Source organism: Molossus molossus, unplaced genomic scaffold (assembly GCF_014108415.1).
Source record: "Molossus molossus isolate mMolMol1 unplaced genomic scaffold, mMolMol1.p scaffold_m16_p_18, whole genome shotgun sequence".
NCBI classification, from domain to species: domain Eukaryota; kingdom Metazoa; phylum Chordata; class Mammalia; order Chiroptera; family Molossidae; genus Molossus; species Molossus molossus.
In genome coordinates this window covers 16,512,678-16,533,370 of record NW_023425353.1, presented here as the reverse complement: position 1 = coordinate 16,533,370, position 20,693 = coordinate 16,512,678, and the positions used below count along the sequence as shown (strand labels likewise).

At 45.7% G+C, this 20,693-nt stretch overlaps 1 protein-coding gene across 1 annotated transcript in view; it reads right to left on the bottom strand.

Moving 5' to 3' along the window:
* Nucleotides 1–18,040, bottom strand: part of IL17RD (interleukin 17 receptor D) — a 61,033-nt gene extending 42,993 nt beyond the window's left edge. Inside the window, exon 1 of the mRNA XM_036266935.1 lies at nt 17,915–18,040. Coding sequence (XP_036122828.1) covers nt 17,915–18,040 — 126 coding nt within the window. The remainder of the gene's footprint in view (nt 1–17,914) is intronic.
* Nucleotides 18,041–20,693: the final 2,653 nt, after the last annotated feature.

Below are 20,693 nucleotides of genomic sequence, written 5' to 3'. Positions count from 1 at the left end.
GACTGTCAACACCCCAATGTAATTCAGAGCTCTCGGGGAGTCTGAGGGAGTGCCCTTGTTTATGGATTCAGTGATTGATTGGGCCCTAAAAGCTCCTGGCCCAGAAGACTAAATGGGTTGAAATCAATCATTAACAGTAGTGTAATGTTAAAAAACAAGAGATGTGAGAGGGCCTTTGACCAGGTGAACAAATGCACAGGAAATGTGAAGGATGGAGGCAGATGGACACTCTGGGCAGCTCTGAGTAAACAGGCAGATCAACAATGACCAACAGAGCCAATGGGCTCACCTTGCAAAAATTAAGCAGTCTGTATATGAATTTTTTTTAATTAAAAACTATATGGAGAACAAATACTTTACTTTTATTAGAAAATATCTGCAAAAAAGACCACAGGTGACCTTCCTCAAGAGAGATTAGAAGAAGACACCCAGGTGTAAGAGGAGAGAGTCGGGGTAGAAACAGAAACGATCAATTCAATAAGGAGATGGAATGGGGAGGACAGAAATATTACACCCTCTGAGTTAAAAGCTCTAGTTATTGCAATAAAAATAATTGCTAAATTCTTAAGAATAATTTTAGTTTGACTGTCCCATTTTACAGGTAAACAAACTGAAAGTTGGAAGGGTCACCTGGACCTGCCTGCGGTCACACTCAGCTGGTCTGGGATGCCCCCTCTTGTGTGGCATTGACATAAAAAAGACAGTCTAACAGAATGACTCCTACCCCAAAATTCAGATTTATAAAAACTCCAGTAAAATATGAAAATTTTATATTCTACTTATGGGAAATGTGTGATCAATCTCAAATCAACCTTGGGGGGGGGGGATTATATATGTATGAACAAAGGTTTGCTAGCCAAATGGCTGGTACAAAAAGAATTCCCATGGTAATACTTAGATTCAACTGTTTTCATAATGTGCTGTTAAGTTCAAAAGATCCATTCAATCAATATTCTTATTTTTGAACCCTCGTTTATTCACTTAAACATCTGTCCTAATACTCTTTACTAAGCAACATTTTGCCCACACATTGCTTTAATACTATCAGACATAAAAGCACTAAAACTTATTCAGAAGATAAATAACCAGGTATAAAGATTCAGCCCTTCTCTAATACATCCAAAATGAAACAAGTATGAGATACCATCAAAATAACAGAGTAAATAAAAATTTTAAATGTCAATATTTTTTAGGATGTGGGGAAATAAGCACTTATTCCTCTGGTAACAGAAGACTGCCACTAGTCACTAAGTAATTACCATGTAGCCAGTCGGAGAACTAAATGTTTGTTTGTTTTTATCCTCACCTGAGGACATTTTTCCACTTTTTTGTTCAGATAGAATGGGAGGGAGAGAGAGGAAGAGAGAGAGAAACATCGATGTGAAAGGGACACATTGAGTGGCTGCCACCCACACAACCAGCCAGGGCTGGAGACAAACTGCAACCGAGGTACGTGCTCTTAGCGGGAACCGAACCCGGGTCTCTCTGGACCGCAGGCCGACGCTCTAACCGCTGAGCCAAACCAGCCAGGGCAGAACTAAATGTTTTAAAGACAGTATCACACGTAGGTCTCAAGACAATCCTGGGAGATAAACTATTATTAACCCATTTTACAGATGGCAATTCCCCAGGTCACAAACAAATAGCAGCAAATGGTATAGAGCCAGAATTTATGGACCAAATTTGCCCTTTTCCCAAAGCACATTCTTCACAGTCCTGACCGTCATTCTACAGGGCAAGCTGGCAAACATGCAGAAAGAGCTACAAAACCTTTGCTCCACTTTGGGGAATACATGCCGGGGAAACGAACCAAAACGGTGCGGGGACGGGCAGAAAACCAATCTGTATGAAGATTTCACAGCAGCTGTATAACAGCAATAACTTGGAAACAGCCCAAATGCTTCACCATGGGAGGAAAGGGCTGGCAAAGGGGCAGGGGGAGGGAACACAACATGAAAATAGCATGTGGCCACTGAAACTGGCATGTCTGTGAACTATGTCAATATATGAAAATAGCTTTGGAAAACAAATTTAAGTAAAAAATAACCTTAACGAAAATAAATATGGTAATTTCAACTCTACAGCAAGATGTATCTGTGTGTTCAAGAGTGGGAGAATCAGCAGTTAATGCTCATTATCATCATCATTATTATTATTTTTTGGTGTTAGCTTGAAGTTACAATTTTGTAAGGACAACACAAGGAGACCCTGCTTAAATATGCTGTGTTTCAGAATACCCTTCTCTTCCTAATCCAAAAAGTGCCGTTTTCATATTTAAAAAATAAAATAAAATTAGCTCTACTAATTTGAAAACCCCCCTCTTAGGCTTTCAAGTAAGTCCTGTTTTAAAATCAGATTAACAAAACCTCCTTAGTGATAAGCCCATGGCTCGTGAAATTTTTTGTTAGCCATTTAGGAAATTTATTGAAGAACAAATAAATTTACAAATTGGAACATTATTTCTGTCACCTTTTGGTTTGCACTAATAAAGACCACACTTTCAGAATCTCACTCTTTTACAATTTGGAAAAGCACCACTATTGAGGATAATGTAAATCCATGGGAGTGGGGGTGGAGTTTGAGAGTACGTCAACACAAGCCCAGAGGCCTAAAGTGGGAGGTTTATGCTCAACTGCCGTTTTTATAAGATCTCGTTCCCCAAAGAGGAGGAGGATATGCCCACGCAGGTTGTTCATCACTCTGTCCAAGGAGGCAGGTGGGCCCCGCTCATCCTCAGTCAGACCACACAGTACACTGCTCCCCTGAGCCCTCCAGTGGCTTCCAGTAGATCCTGTCACCTCAGGGAACAGAAGCACAATTAAAGAGCATCTAAACTAACTGGCTTTTAAGACCAGGAGGTTGGGAAGTTTGGCAAGGAACTGGGCCAAAGTCAGTGCTGACTTCTGCACCAGGGGAAGACAAGCATTTCCCCACTCGGCAGGACTGTCCTTTGCCTGGGCAGGTCCCATGTCAGTCTTCATTCCAAGGTTCCTTTCCTCTGTCTTTACCAACCCACACGTCCTGCCCGTGTTCCCATCTTGCCTAATACGTGGGATGGCTTACTATTGTTTTTCAAGCATAAAGGAGCACTGGGCTCAGTGTGCACCTGGCACAAAGCCAACGCCCCCGGAATGACATGTCTGCCTCCAAGGACAAGCTATCCAATATGGTAGCCTCTATCCATATGTAGTTGTTTAAACTTAGATTCATTTGAGTAAAGTTTAAATTCAGTTCCTCAGTTGTGCTAGCCACATGTTAGCCACAAGTGATTAACAGTTACTGAACTGGACTGTGTAGGGAAAAATATGTCCACCATCACAGGAAGTTCTACTGAATAGTGCTAGTCTAAGAGAATTCAACGCCTGCCCACCTGTCTCTGCAATTCCAGATGACATCTTCTCAGCCGGACAATGCTTCCCAGTTGTCACTAGGCACCATCTGTTACCTCATGTGACACCTAAGTGATAACTCGGTTTCACCCAGGCAGCATTTTTCATTTGCATGTAGTAAGATGGATGATTTTTGGTGTACAGTTCCATGAGTTTATATGCATATAAATGTACAATTAAATGTATAAATATATGCATTTGTATATCCACCACCACAATCAGCATAAAGAACAGTTCCATGATCCACCCCAAATTCCCTAGTACTACCCCTTTGTAGTCAAACCAGCCCTCCACCCCCAACCCCTGGCAACCACTAACTTGGCAGCTTTTAAAAAACTCAGATTCCTGGCCTTCCCCTGGAAATCCCACTTAAGCAGGTCTGGGGTGAGGCCCGGAATCTCCCCTCACCTACCCCCACCCAAGAATGTTCCTCAGGTGATTCTGGTATTCAGCCAGCTTTGGGAACCTCTGGGGTAAATGCCTAATCCTAGTTTATTTTAATTATCACAAATGGTATCTAGTTATCACTCTCTGGTATCTAGTCTTGCTCTCTTCCCACCCCCATAAGCTGCTTTGTTGCACTTACCAGAAGTCCATCTCAGGCTGGGGGTGCAGAGACAGGGCAAGCCTGACCGCTGAGGGCACCAGCAGGGTAAGAGCTCTGGCTCTGGTTTCTGGAAAAAAGAGGCCTAAGTCACGTGGCCTCCCATCCTAATCCCTTCCTGGCTCTTTGTGCTATGGACTCCTCATCTGGAGAAAAAGGAACCACATCAGAAGTAACTACCTTCCTGAGGCTCACTGGGAAGCAATGACTTAGATAACACATTCAAAGGCATGGGGTAGCCAGATACCGTCGGGATATATATAGCATCACCACACCAGGTTGCCTCTGAATGGAACTCTCCTCACCCTGACTGTTTACTTGATGGATGTAGGAGATCAGGACTCAAATTACAATAAAATTGTAGCCTTAAAAAAAAAAAAGTGTTTTCCTCCGAAATTCTCATTCCCAAGGGACCAAATGCATTTATTTAAAGGGGAACTCAGAAGAGTTGGCATCATCTCAGAAAACTTCCTCTGCTCAGAGAGTAAACAATTACAAAGAGGGTCAACAATTGAGTTTAGGCATTCTCTACCCCCCCCCCCCCCCCCCAGCTCCTGCTCTGCTGAGGATTCCTGAAAAACACGGAGAAGTTTGAGATGATCAAAGGAAAAGTATGGCCAACATAAGAAATGCTATCGTTTAACATCACATGTTTATTTAGCCCCACCAAGCCAAAGAGAGAAGACTGTTTGAAAGGGAGAGAACGCCTGCTCAATCAAGTAGAATGCATTCATTACTATGCTATTCAACCCGGCTTTCCTGAAATCAGACACTTTTGCCCCTAGACCATAAGATTGAAGCGATTTGAAATGAAAATATTTCCTGTCCACTGCTTGCCAGTTTCTAGCCCCAGAGTGATATAACAGATGACATCCAGTACAATAAATGCTTTTATTAACCATAAATTTGAGACTGCTTTAGGGATTTGAAGTGTTAGGTTTCATGCTGAAAAAAATGTAATGTTATCCACAGACCATCAGTGAGTAACAAAAACAGAGGCACAAACCTGGGGTTATGCTACTTTGATCAAATTAGCCCCCCCCCCCCCCAAAATCGTCTTTTGCATTTAAAAGAGAAGTTGCATTCAGGGCATATCTTCTAGGAGTACCACAATAGTTTAATCATATGTCTTGGAGAGTTTAATGGAAATCCATCCTGAGTGCAGATTTATAGAACCAGCAGCTTCTGTTAAACAGAAAGGAAATTGAAAAGTGTTATGAGGCTACGTGAGCTGAGAAATTCAAATACTAAAATGGGATTCCTAAGTCAAGGTTTCTCACCTCAGCACTATGGACAAAATGGGCCAGATAATTCTTTATTGGGGAGGGCCACCTTGTGCACTGTAGGTTGTTTACCAACATTCCTGGCACACACCCACTAAATGCCAGTAGCATCTGTTCCTCCCAGTTGTGACAACCAAAAATGTCTCCAGAGATCCCTCCAATCACCCCCAATTGAGAACTATTGCTCTAAGTCAAATTTCAGGCCCAGTTTAGCAAATGATGCCTCATTTCTCTTTATCCAAAGACAATGTCAGAGTCAGAGGGGTCTCACAGCCTCTGGCTCTCTGTCTCAGTGCCTCCCCCATACTGAGATGCTTAACACCCCCACCCCCACCCAGGATTTCTGAAATCAAAGGCACTCTGCACTTCCACCAAAACCAAGGGGTGCAGAGCCATGGAAACAAGAACTTTCTCTCCTGTGACCAGAGCAAACTAGGTGAAGCAAAGGCAACGTGCACCCCCTCCGAGGCCCACCCTGGCCCAGCCTCTGCGTGCATTCCAGCACAGGAGCCCGGCCCACTGGGCTGGGCTGCACCGCATCCCTGCCAGCATCCAGAGCACAGCTTCCTGGCCTTTCACTGTCAGGCCACAGAGGGGACCGAGGACTCAGTGCCAGAAAAGAAAATGAAAAGCAAAGTTGAACCTCTGTGGTCCATTCTCTGGATGCTGAATGTCCCACTATTACATCTCGGCATGACATTTCACGGCCAGCAGGGGAGGAGGCCCGGTCCTGAAAGCTGAACAAATGGCAGGCGCGCAGGCCCGCCTCTGCCCTCGCAGTCTCCCTTGACTTATGAATAAAAGATGGAGGTTTTGTCTCTGTCGTTTCCCTGGTAGCCTGTAGGAATAACAACTTGTCGCTTTTTGACGTTTTAACTTACTTTGAAAAATAATCAATATTAACTTTGCATGTCTTGGCCCTTAAATCTGGGGGAGGGACAAATAAAAGAAAGAAAAGCCATGTAATTAGGTAGGAGATAGTAATTCAAGTTAAACTAATGAAACAGTCTGTAAAGAACTCTAATAAAATAACTTAGGCAATACGCAATCACAGAACTAAAAGGCTGGAAACTGACTTTGAGGACATGTTTTGAGTGAAGTGGCCTTTACTGGAAATAAAGTTCAATGTTTTCTTAGCACAAAGGAAAGAAATGGCTGAATTTTGGTGTGAGGAAGCATTCAACCGTAAAGCTGCCCCAGCCAAATAGAGGTTTTAATAGGGACTCATTCCCAGCTGCTGAGGGCGACATCTACCACTGTTTGCAACAAGCCCATGTGAATAGCAAAAGCCTTCAGCATTCTTGAGACACAGCACTCCTAATTTTGAGAGCAGTGTTAATTTCAAGTAGTCTTTAAAGAAAGAGGTCATATTGCAGGACAGCACAAATGACCCCTGCACCTCAGTAAAGGCAAAGGGAAGCCTTAATGTAAGGTTTATTTTTAAAAGACAACACAAGGCTAAACTGGGTCAAACCATTAGGAAGGTCTCTGTGTACAGCAATTTCAAGTTGAAAAACCAAATTTTGCTCATTGCTAAAACTGCATCTGTTTTTTTTACATATTGATACCTAATATACAACAAATAAAAGAATCACCTTTAGAAAGATCTTGCCAAAATATTTAACTTGATCCTAATCATGAGAAAACAATCAGAAACCCAAATTGTGGGACTGTCTACACAAGTGACTTGGACTCTTCAGAATGTGTATGTTATAAAGGACCAAAAAAAATAATTAAAGGAACTGTTCTATACTAAAGCAGACTAAAGAGATGGGCCATCTAAAAGTAATGAGTGGACCTGGCCAGTGTGGCTCACTCGGTTGGAGCGCCATCCCATACACTGAAAGGTTGCAGGTTTGATCCCTGATCAGGACACGTACAGGAGGCAACGGATTGATGTTTCCCTCTCACATCACTGTTTGTTTCTTTCTCTCTCTTTCTCCCTCCCTTCCTCTCTCTCTAAAATCAATAAAAATGTATCCTTGGATAAAGATTTTTTTATTTTTATTTATTTTTTTAATCCTCACCCGAGGACATTTTTCCATTCTTTGTTCAGATAGAGTGGGAGGGAGAGAGAGAGAGAAACATCAACGTGAAAGGGACACATCGAGTGGCTGCCAACTGCAAGACCCAACCAGGGCCAGGGACAAACTGCAACTGAGGTACGTGCCCCCAGCGGGAACCGAACCCGGGTCTCTCTGGACCGCAGGCTGACGCTCCACCACTGAGCCAAAACGGCCAGGCAGGATAAAGATTTTTTAAAAAGTAATGAATGACCTTGTCTGAATCCTGAAATGAGATTCAAAAAGAAATCATGAAGGACATTAGGACAACTGAGGCACATGTTTGCCTCAGTAAAAGCACATGCTGTTCTTTCAACTTTCCTACAGGTTTGAAAAATTTCAGAATACAAAATATGAGAGAGAGAGTACAGTAAAGAGAAGCCCCAGGTACAGGTGACTGGCTGCCTGCCAGTCTGGGTAGGGGCTGGGCAGCAACAATTTCATCTTGCTGTTTGGTTTTACAAAATGTATACCCCAAAATATTACTAACATTTTTTTGAAGGAAAATTATATAAAGTCTTAATCTAGAATAGATCCAGGATAAAAATAAATATTAAAATCATTATAACATTCACTTAACTGGGCAGCGGGGGGCAGATGTACACACAGCAGACATTTAAGAAAGTCATGTTTTCTACTTTTTAAAAAGTCATAGGTCCCTTTAGAATACCTTTTATGCCTTTTCCTAAAACTCTTCTGCAACTTACCATTCTCTTTCTCCTCTTCTCAGAATCCCTACTAACATAAAAACTTTTTAGAATGGCTCCTTAAAACTTCCCTGCCTTCCGCCCAAACTCTCCCCGGTTATCCAACCCCATCATTTTTTTAATGAGATAAAATCAACAATTATACTAGTCTTGACCAACTCAAAAACTATGCCCTTAAAAAAAAAAAATGTGTGGCCCTTTAAGTAAAAGGAAGAAAATTCAGTAGATGGGAAATGTATTTAAGTGAAAAGATATCAGACAGAATTTCTGTCTCTCCAGGACTTCAAAGCCCAGGGAGAAAAGCAATGAGAAGCACCCTTAGCTGGGACCTGGGTGACAGTCACCTTGCATGCACAGACACTGGGAACCCACCACTCTTGCCACCCTGAAGCAGTTTTTGGGCAGCACGACCAGATGTTACATTTTCTCTGCTTGATTTCAATAAAACTCCATGACCTCTTTCTCAAATTAAAAAGGCAATGCTATTTTTTTAAACCACAGGAGCTATCTTTAGTGAAGCCTTCTAAGGATTTCATTAATTCATAGCCAGCCAACCAGGACTTTTCCCACAGTCTCCCACAAAAAGCCCGGGAAGTCACTGATTGCTTGGCTGGATCTGAATATGAGCAGAGGTAAGATCAGAAATATCTAGTTCCTCCCACAGGGAGGCAAGGCATGAAAATCAAAGCCAGGCAAAAACTCATTACCACAGCTGGCCAGCAAACCCACAGCCCCGGAAAGAAGGCAAAGAGCATCTTTGATTCTGGATGGACCGTCTAGCAACTTCAGAAAATGAAACGCATTCACAACCAGAGGGGACTGAAACAAAATGAGACACAGTGTTCATACCCACTGAAGCCTGCTGCTAGGGAGGGAGAGTCATTTCATTCCCATGGTTTCATACAGTCCCAACCCAGGATGCTTAGTTAGTGCTTAGCAGTAACTTTTTATTTTATTTTTTCTCATCCACAGTGCAGCATAATCTGGACAGTTCAAATAGCCTCTTCAAGCAACCGACACTTTGCAAAGTGTGATCTCATCCGATGCCAGCCCCGATCACCACCTCTATCATTCCCTGGGAGCCTGTCCTACAGCCGAGCAGTTGGCCAGTGTGGGGCCCACAGTGCCAATAATCCGTAGTGTGAATGAATAAGTGGAGCATATTTTTATGCTACTCTCAGTGCCTAATGCCACAGGATGCGCCAATGTTAACAAAACATAAGTTAAGTACAACTTGAGAGGGAATTTTTATCATAACTGCTGGCCTTACAGGTCACCTTCTGGCAGAAGCCACTCGAAATCACCCGCTTGTGCAGCCATCACTCCCATGAGCCCATTTTAATTTCCTGTAGAGCACTCTGCCATTCAGGAAACACGCAGGGAGAAACTACTAGGTGCTTGCCACTGATGCAGCAGGGAGCAAAACAGATAAAGGCCTGCTCTCATGGAGCTGACACTGCAGTGGGGAGACAGGTGGACAAGAAAACACTGTGTGTGTTTCATGGTGAAAAGTTCTGTGCAGAAAAATAAAGTGAGGAAAGGAGGACAGAAAACAGTAGGCTGTTATTTTAAATAGGGTGGTGAGGTCCGGTATTTTGTTATCCTGATCAGGCCTAGCACATGGAAAGTACCGAGTACTTCTTAGAATGAAAGAATGGTCACTGCGGTGGTTGTGAACAAGCCATCCATGTGCTGGAGAAACCTTCCAAGCCTCCACATTCCTAACGAGCACATGCAGGCAAAATTCAAGGCACCCCATTCTCTAGACCCAACCTCCATCTTCAGCTCTCCTGTCCCCATACCGTCCAAAAAGCCACCCTCCTCCAGCTTTGCCCACATCGTTCTTTATGCCTAAACTATGACCCCACCTCCTGGTCCCACTCACCAACAGACCCTGCTCAACGTAACCCTTGATGAGGTCTGCCTTCTTCAGTCATCCTGATCCCTCCATCTAAACCTCCTCTAAGCCACTCAAATTCAGTTTCTTCTTCATGCACAAGTCAAGTTTCTGCTGCTTCTTCACTGCATCACTGCAAACGGCTGGCTGCGTTCTCAATGAATCTGGAAGCATGATAAGATGGGTCTGACTTGACTACATTCCGGGCCTTGGGGCACAGGTGAAATTTACACCGGAAGGCCGAAGGATGGTGTGGAGAAGCCTCACAGAGAAAGGACCTCCACCTAAGCAGGGGAAACTGAGGCAAGGCAAGCAAGAAGACAGAGTTACTGGGAACCAACTGAGAAGCAGACTAAAAGGCACAGTTCCAAAGGTGGGTGTCCTACACACCATTACTGCAGAACCACACTTTCAGAGTGGCTGCTCAAAACACAGTCTCTTGCCTCCTCACTCCAAGTAAGTCTCTTTAAACTTCAGATATTGAGCAGTTACAATAAATCCTAACTGTGTGAGCGTCTGTGCCCCACCCAGAGCAAATGGACCCACTGCAGAGGAAGATGGCTATCAACTGTCACTCAACAGGGCCACGCTGACCGACCGCTCCAGCCTTTGGTCTGGGTCACACTGCATTTCCTCAGATAAAAGGAGGACCATTTCAGGAGAGGAGAAACCAGAAATCACCTGGACAGAATAAAATCACAGAGAAATTTCTAAACCATATGGCCTGTCTCAGGAAAATGTACCTCTACGTTCCAGGGAAACCCTCCCTCTAACCCCATCAACCCTCCCACTTGAGTAAAACTGTCCATCTCACAGCAGAAGTCTGGGGCCATAGCCAGCATTTTTTTTAAAGAGTTACCATTCGGGGGGTGGGGGGGTCTACGAAACTGAGAAAACAGAACACTTGGAGAGACTTCTAGTTTTCAAGGGAATAAAGTACTTTCTAAACCTAAAAATGTTATTTTTAAAGCCTAATCCCTTATGCTTTAAAAAAGATTCATCTGAACTATTCATTTAACATGTGAAATGTACATATCCATTTGAACATTTTAATTAATACTATCAATTTCCATTCCCTTTTCAAAGTTGCTCTTTCAATTTTATATGGCATTTCTGATAAGGTCAAGTAAGCTTCCCTACAAAGTAGTAATTTCTCATGATTAATGTCTATTAGACCAGGTTTGGAATGAAGAAATGTGCAATAAAATTACAATTTGTTCAACTTCCAACAATACTTGCCATCTACTGCCCTTTCAACTCTTAAGGTACCAGCCTTATGCAAATAAGACATTTACCATTAGGTTTACTATAAAACAAATGCCTCTTGAAAGTGCACAGTAGAGGCAGTTTTCATTTGCACTATTAAATCAGAAAATTTATAGGTCAACTTCCGTTTTAGAAGAGAATTACATGTGTGTTCACATCACATCTTTATTCTGTCATCCATCTAGTGATTTGCTGAGGACAGCTGGTACCTATTAAGTCCCCCCTTTAAATGTTGTAGCCTTAATTAGCTACATCCACCTTCCCCCAACATTTCCAAACAAGGATCCTAAGAAAAGGGAAGCCGTTTTTATCATGGCTGCTTTGAACAATGGAGTTGTAAATGTTAAAATAATAGTCTCCATTAGAAACTAACTAGTTATTCATCTTTTTTTAGGCCCCTTGATAACAACAAGATACAGATGGAGCTCCAATTTTCAATCTTTGTTACTTAGGTAATTTTTTAATTGTTCAATTTTTAGTTTCCTGCCTGCTGTTATTAATTAAACCTTCTTTTAAGATACTGCTTGGGAAAGGATGAGGGCCAGTCTCCCTGGAGATATTCTTGGTATTATTTATGCTACAAACTTCCTACTTGGACTTCTGAGCACATGAGACCAAGCAGACAGAGTCTGCAAGTAGAGAATAAGCTGAGTATCGTTTCAATGAACAGACATCAAGCTCTTCCCAGACACTAAAGAGTGTCCAACTTAAACAATGAGAAATTCAGTTGATCAAATCGTTTTGATCTGACATATGCAGATAAAACACACACTGCTTTGAGTACAATTTATGCTTCCCTTCCTTAAAGACAAAAAAAAAAGCCCATTCATGTATTCAGGACTTCAAGTGTGAATTATGTCAACAGGCTAAATTTGGAGCAAGGTAAGGAGCCATCTCAAGGATTCCCCCTTATATATATATATATATTTTTTTTTTCTTAGAGACTCGCCCCTGCTGTAATCTGCAGTTAGGCTATCTGTTTCAATGGGATGTGATCACTCCTAGGCTTGCTTCTTTTCAATCAGCCAGTGGCCCTGCGGGGTTTAGAGTGGCAGAGAGGAAGTGGCCTGTGGTTAAACAGAGGAAATACCAAGGCATTTTAATAGAGCAAATAGTCTCTTTACTTCCCACCGGGAAGAGCTTCAAAGGCCCCGGGCCCTGGAGGAGACAATGTGTTGCTGGGCCATCAGTTACCTAAACGTGTGTCGGGCCCATTCAGAACGACCCGGCAGCCTAGACAAGCACTGCCCAGGAAGACATTGCCTCCCATGGGATGGGCAAAGCCAGGCTACCTAGAAATGGGGCCTGTCGCACCAGCTCAGACAGCCCCCAGGCTTGCTGAAGCGGGAGACCCTCCAAATCTGGGGGAGACGTTAAATGGAAAATATCTTAGCTGCCAGGCTAGGGTGGCAGGAGAGAGGTCAGCTCCAAGGGAGCTGCCCTCACCCTGGCCTGTGAAGCTTCTGGGGGTACCTGAGCTCCCAATTTAAAAACTGAGGGTGGGGGCCCAAGTTTCCAAAAGCCTAAAAACCCATCCATCAAAGGCAGACACAAGAGGCAGTGAGGAGGAATAAAAGGGACAATTAACTGTTGATGGGGTGGCCCAGCAGCAGCAGCAGACATCTGCTGGGGCACAGTATGTAAAAAGTTTAGGGACGGATCGGGGAAAAAGAGTCTGAAATGTAAACACACACACACACACACACACACACACACACTTACTTTAGGCCAAATGAAGCTTGAAAAATACTCAAGTTAAAATAAAGACTTGAAAAAGCATTAGCAGTTCTTTCCTTTGTAGGGAAGCTGTCTGTAAGATTTGAACTGCTGTGAATATGATTTGGATTCTACTCTACTCTTTCCTGAGACTGTTTTCCAGACAAGCCCAGCTGTTCTGGGGAGGAACCCAGTGGAAGTGTTGGGTCCCCTTCACTCCTGGCCTCCTCTTCAGCCCCAGGCCAGAGGCACCCACCCAAATTGGGGTGCCCTCCCCAGCTGGCTCTGCAGGTCCTCCCTCAGCCATCGGGACCCCTTTCATTGGACAGGGCTCTGACAAAGTGTCCACTTTCCTCTCTAAATCTAGTAAAATAATTTAAAATCAAACTCTGAATGTGGCTAATCCCCCTTTCTCCTGATCATGAAAGCCTGTCTCCTAAAGCAATGTCTCTCATCTTTGAGAGAACATCAGATGAACTTGTTAAAATGCCAATTCCTGGGCCCACATCACTCCCATTCTGGTCCCATAAGCCCTGAATCTGCATTTCTAACAAGCTCCCCCACCTGATTCTGGAAGCCTCTGGATTCACATTGAGAAATCTTTTTCGGAAGTGCTTGCTGGTCACATTCACCCAGCTACATCCCTGAGTTAATAGTTAGCACGATGCCCCAGGCACTGCAGGGGCTCCCCGGTCCAGTGGGGAGAGAAGGGAGGGCGACTCAAGAGAGATGGACCCGAGCCAGGAGGATTCCCAATTACCACTGCAAAACAGGCTGGAAGAAGCATTGCGTTTATAAAAATGTCTCTGAAAAATGTGTCAACCAGCGCTGAGTCCCTTTTAACCAAGAATTCTGTAAAGGACACAAGAGCATGTGTCACACAGACAACATGGCCACAGGACAAGCCAACGATGCGGACTTGGGAGCCATGAGCTGCAAGTGAATGAAAACGCATCCAATTCAGAATCAAATAAACATGCCTGGGCCCACCGCCAAGGAGAGTTCTTGGATTGGACTTTTATCAGGGACCTAAATTTTAACCAGCTGGAACTTCTTCTTTTCCAAGTACCACCCTATTCCTTTCTACCTTTCGAGATGAAGTATTTGCCTTAAATGGGAAACTTGCACCTCACTGTGAAGACAACGCCAGCATTCTAGCTTCCTGAATTCCTGAAAGAGCACACGTTTTGGGGGTAGAAATTGTGTTCCAGGATAACAGACCAGAGAAGGTAGGAAAGTACTGTATCCCATTTAGGCAGGAAGGTAAGCAATGTTCCTCCTCCCCCACTGCAGGAAAAGCCACTAAATAAAAACCTGTGCAAGTAGAATCTTAATTCTTTGCTCCATAAACAGTCTCCCCAGACACCCAGCAAGACAAAAGGGGAGGGAAAACTCAGCATAAGTCATGGACATAAAGTTACCCATCACAAACAAACCCATTCCTCTAGAAGAAAGCATGAGTTAAGATCCAGTGTCAATGAGGATGCAAAACTTCCCCTCTGGAAGTTTTACAAATTGTTACTTCTTTTGGAAAACTATATTTATTACTCAAAGAGCAACTTTACCTGGCAAGGGCCCTTAGAGATTTTTTTTTCTTCAAGTAGTCGAGGAAGTATGCCCACAACTCATTTTGAAAACACTGAGCTGTGTTCAAGATGGTATCGGCCCTTAATTGCGCCGCTAATAATGGGGAGGTTGTGAAATCTGACCACGTAAACCAGGCCAGCTCCTCTGAGAGCAGCCCTAAAGGCTGTGTTAGCAGAGCTGCCAAGGGAGGGTTAGCTGGCTGCAGTCACCTTACAAGTCCTGGGAAAATACACATTTCTGGAGGGGCAAGAGTTCCTGGAACAAATGCTTCCTGGAGATCAAGGGGGTCATTCGCTCAGCTCCTCTTCAGCACCCTGCTATCCCCCTCTAAGGTTCTCTGTGGCCTGAACCCACGGGAAGCTCTATCCTGTTCGCATCACACATAGTCAACCCTTATTCTTATATGTTCACACAGCCCCAGCTAGACTATAAGCAACCTCAGAACTGAGACCAGATCTATGGGCTGAACACTCACTATCTGGTAGGAGACTCAGACATGAATCAAATTCCCAAGTCAATGTACATCAGTATTTACTGGCCAGTCCTACAACAGAGCAACTTCTGGAAGAACTTACTTGGGGAGGTGGGAGCAGGGAAGGCTTCCCACAGGGAGTGATGCTGGAGCTGAGAGGGGAGGCTGAGGTGTAAAGAGAAGGAACACCAGAAGGAAGAGCATGTGCATAAGCCTGTTGTGGAGAGGACACTGGAGCCTGGTGCTCTGACCTCTCCCCTACTTCTTTTTTTTTTTTTAAATCCTCACCAGAGGACATTTTTCCATTTTTGTTCAGATAGAGTGGGAGGGAGAGAGAGAGAGAAACATCGACGTGAAAGGGACACATCGAGTGGTTGCCACCCGCACAACCCAACTGCAACCGAGGTATGTGCCCTTAGCGGGAACCGAACCCCGGTCTCCCTGGACCGAAGGCCGATGCTCTAACCACTGAGAAAAACTGGCCAGGACTCTCCCCTACCTCTTAAAACCTGTCACTTAATACAGAAGTTAGTAGGATGGGTGCATAGTATAACCAGGTTCAGCCAAGATTTATAGGGCTCTAGGCTCTGAGGCCACCATGATGAGGTTAAGTGACTGCCTAAAGAAACTAGTCTGAAGACACAGATATGAACAAACGCAGATGATGCAGTCTGGCGGGAACCAAAGTGTAAGGACCCACATGAGAAAGCAAAGCAAGGGGAATGGCATTCTGGGAGGCCTTCTCTGAGGAGGCATCACCTGAGCTGAGTCTTAGGCCAAATGAGTTCTCAGAGGAGGAAAGGCATCCCAGGATCACAGAAAAGTATGCCTTGGCAGCATAAAGGGCACAGGAATTAGGAAGCAGTGTGAGAGGGGCTGAGGCTGGGAAAATGGGTATGCAAGGCAGATGGGCAAGCTGGGTCAGGGAAAGTTGGTGGCTCCATAACATGCACCAAGAGGCAGGTCCAAGAGGGAAGGAACCACACATGAGGTTGGGAAGAGCATGGAATCTGGAAGATGGTCCAGAGGTTTCCATGCTCCTTGAAGAAGGGGATGAAGATGACCTAAGGAAAGGATTGGTGGAGCCATCACCCTCAACTAGAAGTTGTGGTGGGAGAGAGGTCATCATAAATGTGAGGCCACTGGGGAAAGGGCACCATTAATTCTGTGGGGTTGAACAAAACGACAGAGGCTTGGCTCCCCACCGCATTAGAACTTCACGAATTTTGTGCACTGACACAGGAAGCCACCTAGGCAATTGCAGAAAAACAGGAAATTGGACTGATTCCCCTATGTTGTCATATAAAATCCCAGAATAAAATGCCTATGATGCTGTTACAGTTATTCAAAAGCCAACCTATCCGTCTAGATCCACAAAACCTAGGAGGATCAATATGAGATAACTTTAAAAAAAACTTTTTAATCTGCAAACATGGTATCTTTTTAAAAATAAAAACACAAGAATATTGATATTTTACTAAAAAGAGAGTAAGAAAATGTCATGTTTTACTCAAATAGGAAGGAGCTTTTATATTCACCATAGAGTTTGTGAGAGGGTGGGTTATAATTGTCTTATAGTGCAGCTCTTGGATTTAAAGACATCCCAGCTGCCCAACTCACACCTGGTTTTCCACACTGTGTTTCTCAGAATGTGGGGCAAGTGAGCTGGAGGCACTAGCCTGTGCCCCCAAAGGGGTGTCAGGTCCTAGGCTTTGACTGTGCTGAGGCCCTTCAGGGCACCTCAGAAGAGGTGGGTCAGTGTCACTCTAAGCAAACTACCTCATACCCATCCCTCAGAGCAACAGTGCTGGGAAAGTAGAAAATCCCCATTTACTCCCATTTTCCAGGTGAAGAAATTGAGGCTCATGGCTGCCCAGGAGCAGAGCCAAGGTCATGTCCATGGCTGCCTGAGCACAAAGCCCGTGTCCTCGACACAAGGCTGAAGGCTGAGTGCCCTGAGGCCGGGCCCGCCCTGGCTTCCGTGGTAGGTACGGGGCAGATGGATGCTGTTTCCAGGTACCGGGACCGCCCAATGCCAAGAATCCTGGTAAGGACCAGGGACGGCAGCGTCCTGGTTCACCCAGCCCCTCACCCATGCCCCTCTGCCCAGACAGCAGGGAGAAGCGCTCGGTTACCGGGGAGGGCTCCAAGCACACGGCGGAAGTCTGTGCACCCTCCAACCTCGTCTCGGGCACCTGACGGAGAGGACAAACTCTTGCCTCCCTTTGGCAATGAAAAATATCCTCAATTCAAGCTGGGGCGTGGAGTGGAGCGGGGCTCATCCGTGAGACCATTCGTACATGAAGGGGTGAATGGGGAGCCAGAATTTCCCAAGTCAGGAGTCGGGGATGGGGTGAAAGTGGAGTAAGATAGCCCGGACTAGAAGGAACAAAGCGGCCGCGAGAGGGGGGCGCATCGCTCCCCAGCGCTCCCGGTCCACTCCGTGGCAGTCCCGGGATTCTGCAGAGCTGTGGACCAGTGATCCGAGGAAAGACTCCCACTCCCGCTTTGGAAAGCGCCCCCACGTCTGGACAGCTCTGAGGATCCCAGCTCCGGGAGCGCACTGCTGAGGCGTTCGAGGTCCCGGGCCAGGAACAAAAGATGGGGCGCCCTTCTCCCACCCGCCGCCGAGCGCCCCTCTCGCCCGCCTCCGGGAGCGGGACCCCGGCCCCTGGCCGCGCCTCATTAGCAACACAAAGCCGGGGGTCTGGCGGCCCCTTTCATCCCGGCCGGGGCTGGCGGACGCCCGCCCCGGGAGGGAGGGAGGGAGGCTGGTCTGGAGCCGCGGAGATCCCAGCCCGGCCGCGGACTCGGCAAAAAGCAAGCAAGTAGGCAGGGGCTCCGCCGCCCGCCGAGCACCTGTGCGCGCCGCGCCCGCCGCGCCCCATGCGCTTTTGGGGACCGCGAGAAACTCGCTGTCCTCTCCTTACCCTCCAGCCACAGGTGTCGGCGCCCCGCGCTCTGCTGGAGCCACCCGCGGCCACAGCCAGCTGCGAGCCGTTTAGACAGGCGTTGACAGTGAAGAAGACGGAGCAGAGCTGCAGCCACGGGGCCATGGCCGTGCGCTCGCCACCCCGGCTCTACTCTGCGCCGCGGCCACCAGCCGCAAACTAGCCCCGAGTGGGCGGTGGCGCCCGCGGCTGCGGCTGAGGAGCGGGCCGCACCTCCGAGCATGCGCCGCCAGCTCGGGCCCCGCCCCTTCTCTCCCGGCCCCACCCCCAGTCTAGACGCCCTTGCTATGGCCCTGCGCCTCCCTCTAGGCCGTGTCCGTATGGCCACGCCCCAAGTAACTGCCGAGAAGCTGGCAGTTGCCTTCTTTTCCCCCTCACCTGAGGTCCTTTTTTTAAGGCAAAGGATTTGTGCAAGTGATGCCTGCTCCCTTCAAAAACTCGGGAAAATGCAAATATAATAATAGTAGTTTTAATAATAATTTAATAAGCACCTACTCTTTGCCAGGCCTCTTCTTGAATCCTCCCAACCACACAGGGAATTGTCATTATTATTGTTATCTCAGTTTTTGGCACAGGAAAGTTAGAATAATGTGATGGTTAGAAAAATCCTAGCTGGGACCTCGGACAAATGACTTCCTCTCTCCACGTTTCTGTTCCTTTCTCCTGTAGTCTGGAAAGCACCCTAGGCTGGGAGGATTCTAATGGCTAACACACAGCAAGCACTCAATAAATGCTACAATCGCTCATTAACTGTGTGCATAATGTCACACAGCTGGTACAAGCCAGACATGAGATTCAAATTCAGGTCTGACAAAACGAACACTCTTAACCACTACATTTGTCAAACTTACCCTTGCGAAGTGGACAGTATCTCTGGAAGAGGAAGCTCAGAGAAGTGGAGGAGCCAAGGTCATGCAACTTTTCACCACAATCCTTCTCCCTGCTTTGCCTTGTATATTTGGACCTTAATCCAACCACCTTCCCCTTCTCCATTGCCCATTCCTGTATCTAGACCACCATGCTGTCCTCCTCCACGACAGCTCCTCACTGAATCATTCCCAACCCTACAGCAGGGGAAGTCAGAGGCTGACATGAGGCCTGGACCACATGGGTATTAGTGAAACACTAAAGAACCCATGAGGCTGCCTGCTCCTTAGGCTCCTTAATTTATGTGACATTGCAACCTAATATGCTCCATAACTTATTAACCAACCCCCTGCTGAGGGACTTCTTTTATAATCAGTAATTCAAAAATATCCTCACACATTTATCTTAATTTAACTGTTTCCTAAGGATACACTCTTGGAATCAGAACTCCTGGATTACACATATTTAAAATTGCCAAATTGCTCAACATGTCATTGCCATCTTAATTGGCTAATGAAGTAGACCCTGTATTTAGTGGTCATTTGCATTTCTTCCTTTGTTCTAGACTAGAGTTTGACTCCTCCAGAAAAAGGATCAGTGCTTGGAGGTTATGATAGAGGGAGAACCTTGAGGGCACTGGGGAAAGGAGAGCATTTCTCCCTGGATTTTACTCCCATCACCATATGGTTGAGTGTCAGGTATGCCCTCCAAAGCTCCTTCTCCCTTTCTGGCCTCCACATCCACCCACCATTGAATATCCCTCCACCCACAACTCACTGCCCAAGCTGGCAACGGACAGCCTCTGAAAACATGCTGCAGAGTTGAGACAGCTCCAACTTTTCTAAAGGCGTGCAGAGGACACAAGAAAGAAAAGACCTACTTGTCCACTGTAAAACATGGTTAGAATGACATACTAACCATGGGTCAGGGACTGAAAGCCCTTCTTTCTAGAGAGGCCATAAACATTCCTGTGGGGTGGTAGTGGGAGTGGGGGTAGGAGCACTATATACATCAAAGGGTCAAGTTTGGTCTGCAAATAAAGGTAATAAATTGGCATTTGGAATTTGGCAATATCCTCCCCATTCTGGTCTTTTCTGTTGCTTCTTTTCCTCTCATCTTATTTATGTATGTATTTATTTATTTAAACCCTCACCCGAGGATATTTTTCCATTTATCTTCAGATAGAGTGGGAGGGACTGAGGGTGGGGAGAGAGAGAGAAAGCATGGACGTGAGAGGGATACATGGACTGGTTGCCTCCTGTATGACCCCAACATGCCCTGATCACAATCGAACCCGAGACTCATTGGTCCGAGGGCCAAGGCTTTAACCACTGAGACAAACTGGCCAGGGCTCATCCCTTTTGTTTATCTTGACCCTTCAGAATATTTGTGAGGCTACAAGAAGTGAACCTCTATACTGGGAGGGGGCCAGCTGCCATGAACCACACCTTCCTCCAGGCCACAGGCAAGCTCAGCTGTGTAGTTGACTAGAGAATGAAGCACTCCCCAAATACAACACATGGTCTACCCACCAAGGCCAGGATTGCCTGTGGCCCAGTCACAATTTCAGCTCCCGCCACCCTCTCTGAGTCACCCCTCTGTCTCCAGTGCCTGGCACTCTGCCTGGCACACAGAAGCAGGCAAGAAACTGTTGCTGCCTCCATTCCTGTTTGGAATGAAACTGGGATTAAACAGTTAAAATAAGCTGTTGACAAAATGCAAGCTATACTTCTCCAATGTACCTAGAACCTAACCAGATAAGGAAAATACTTGGCACAATGATTGGATTTTGTTAGGAGTCAAATTATCCCCTAAAACACAAGAAATGATAAAATGATCATGGAAATAATTTGTATCCTGAGTCATATTTAGCCAATTAAAGACAATTTTT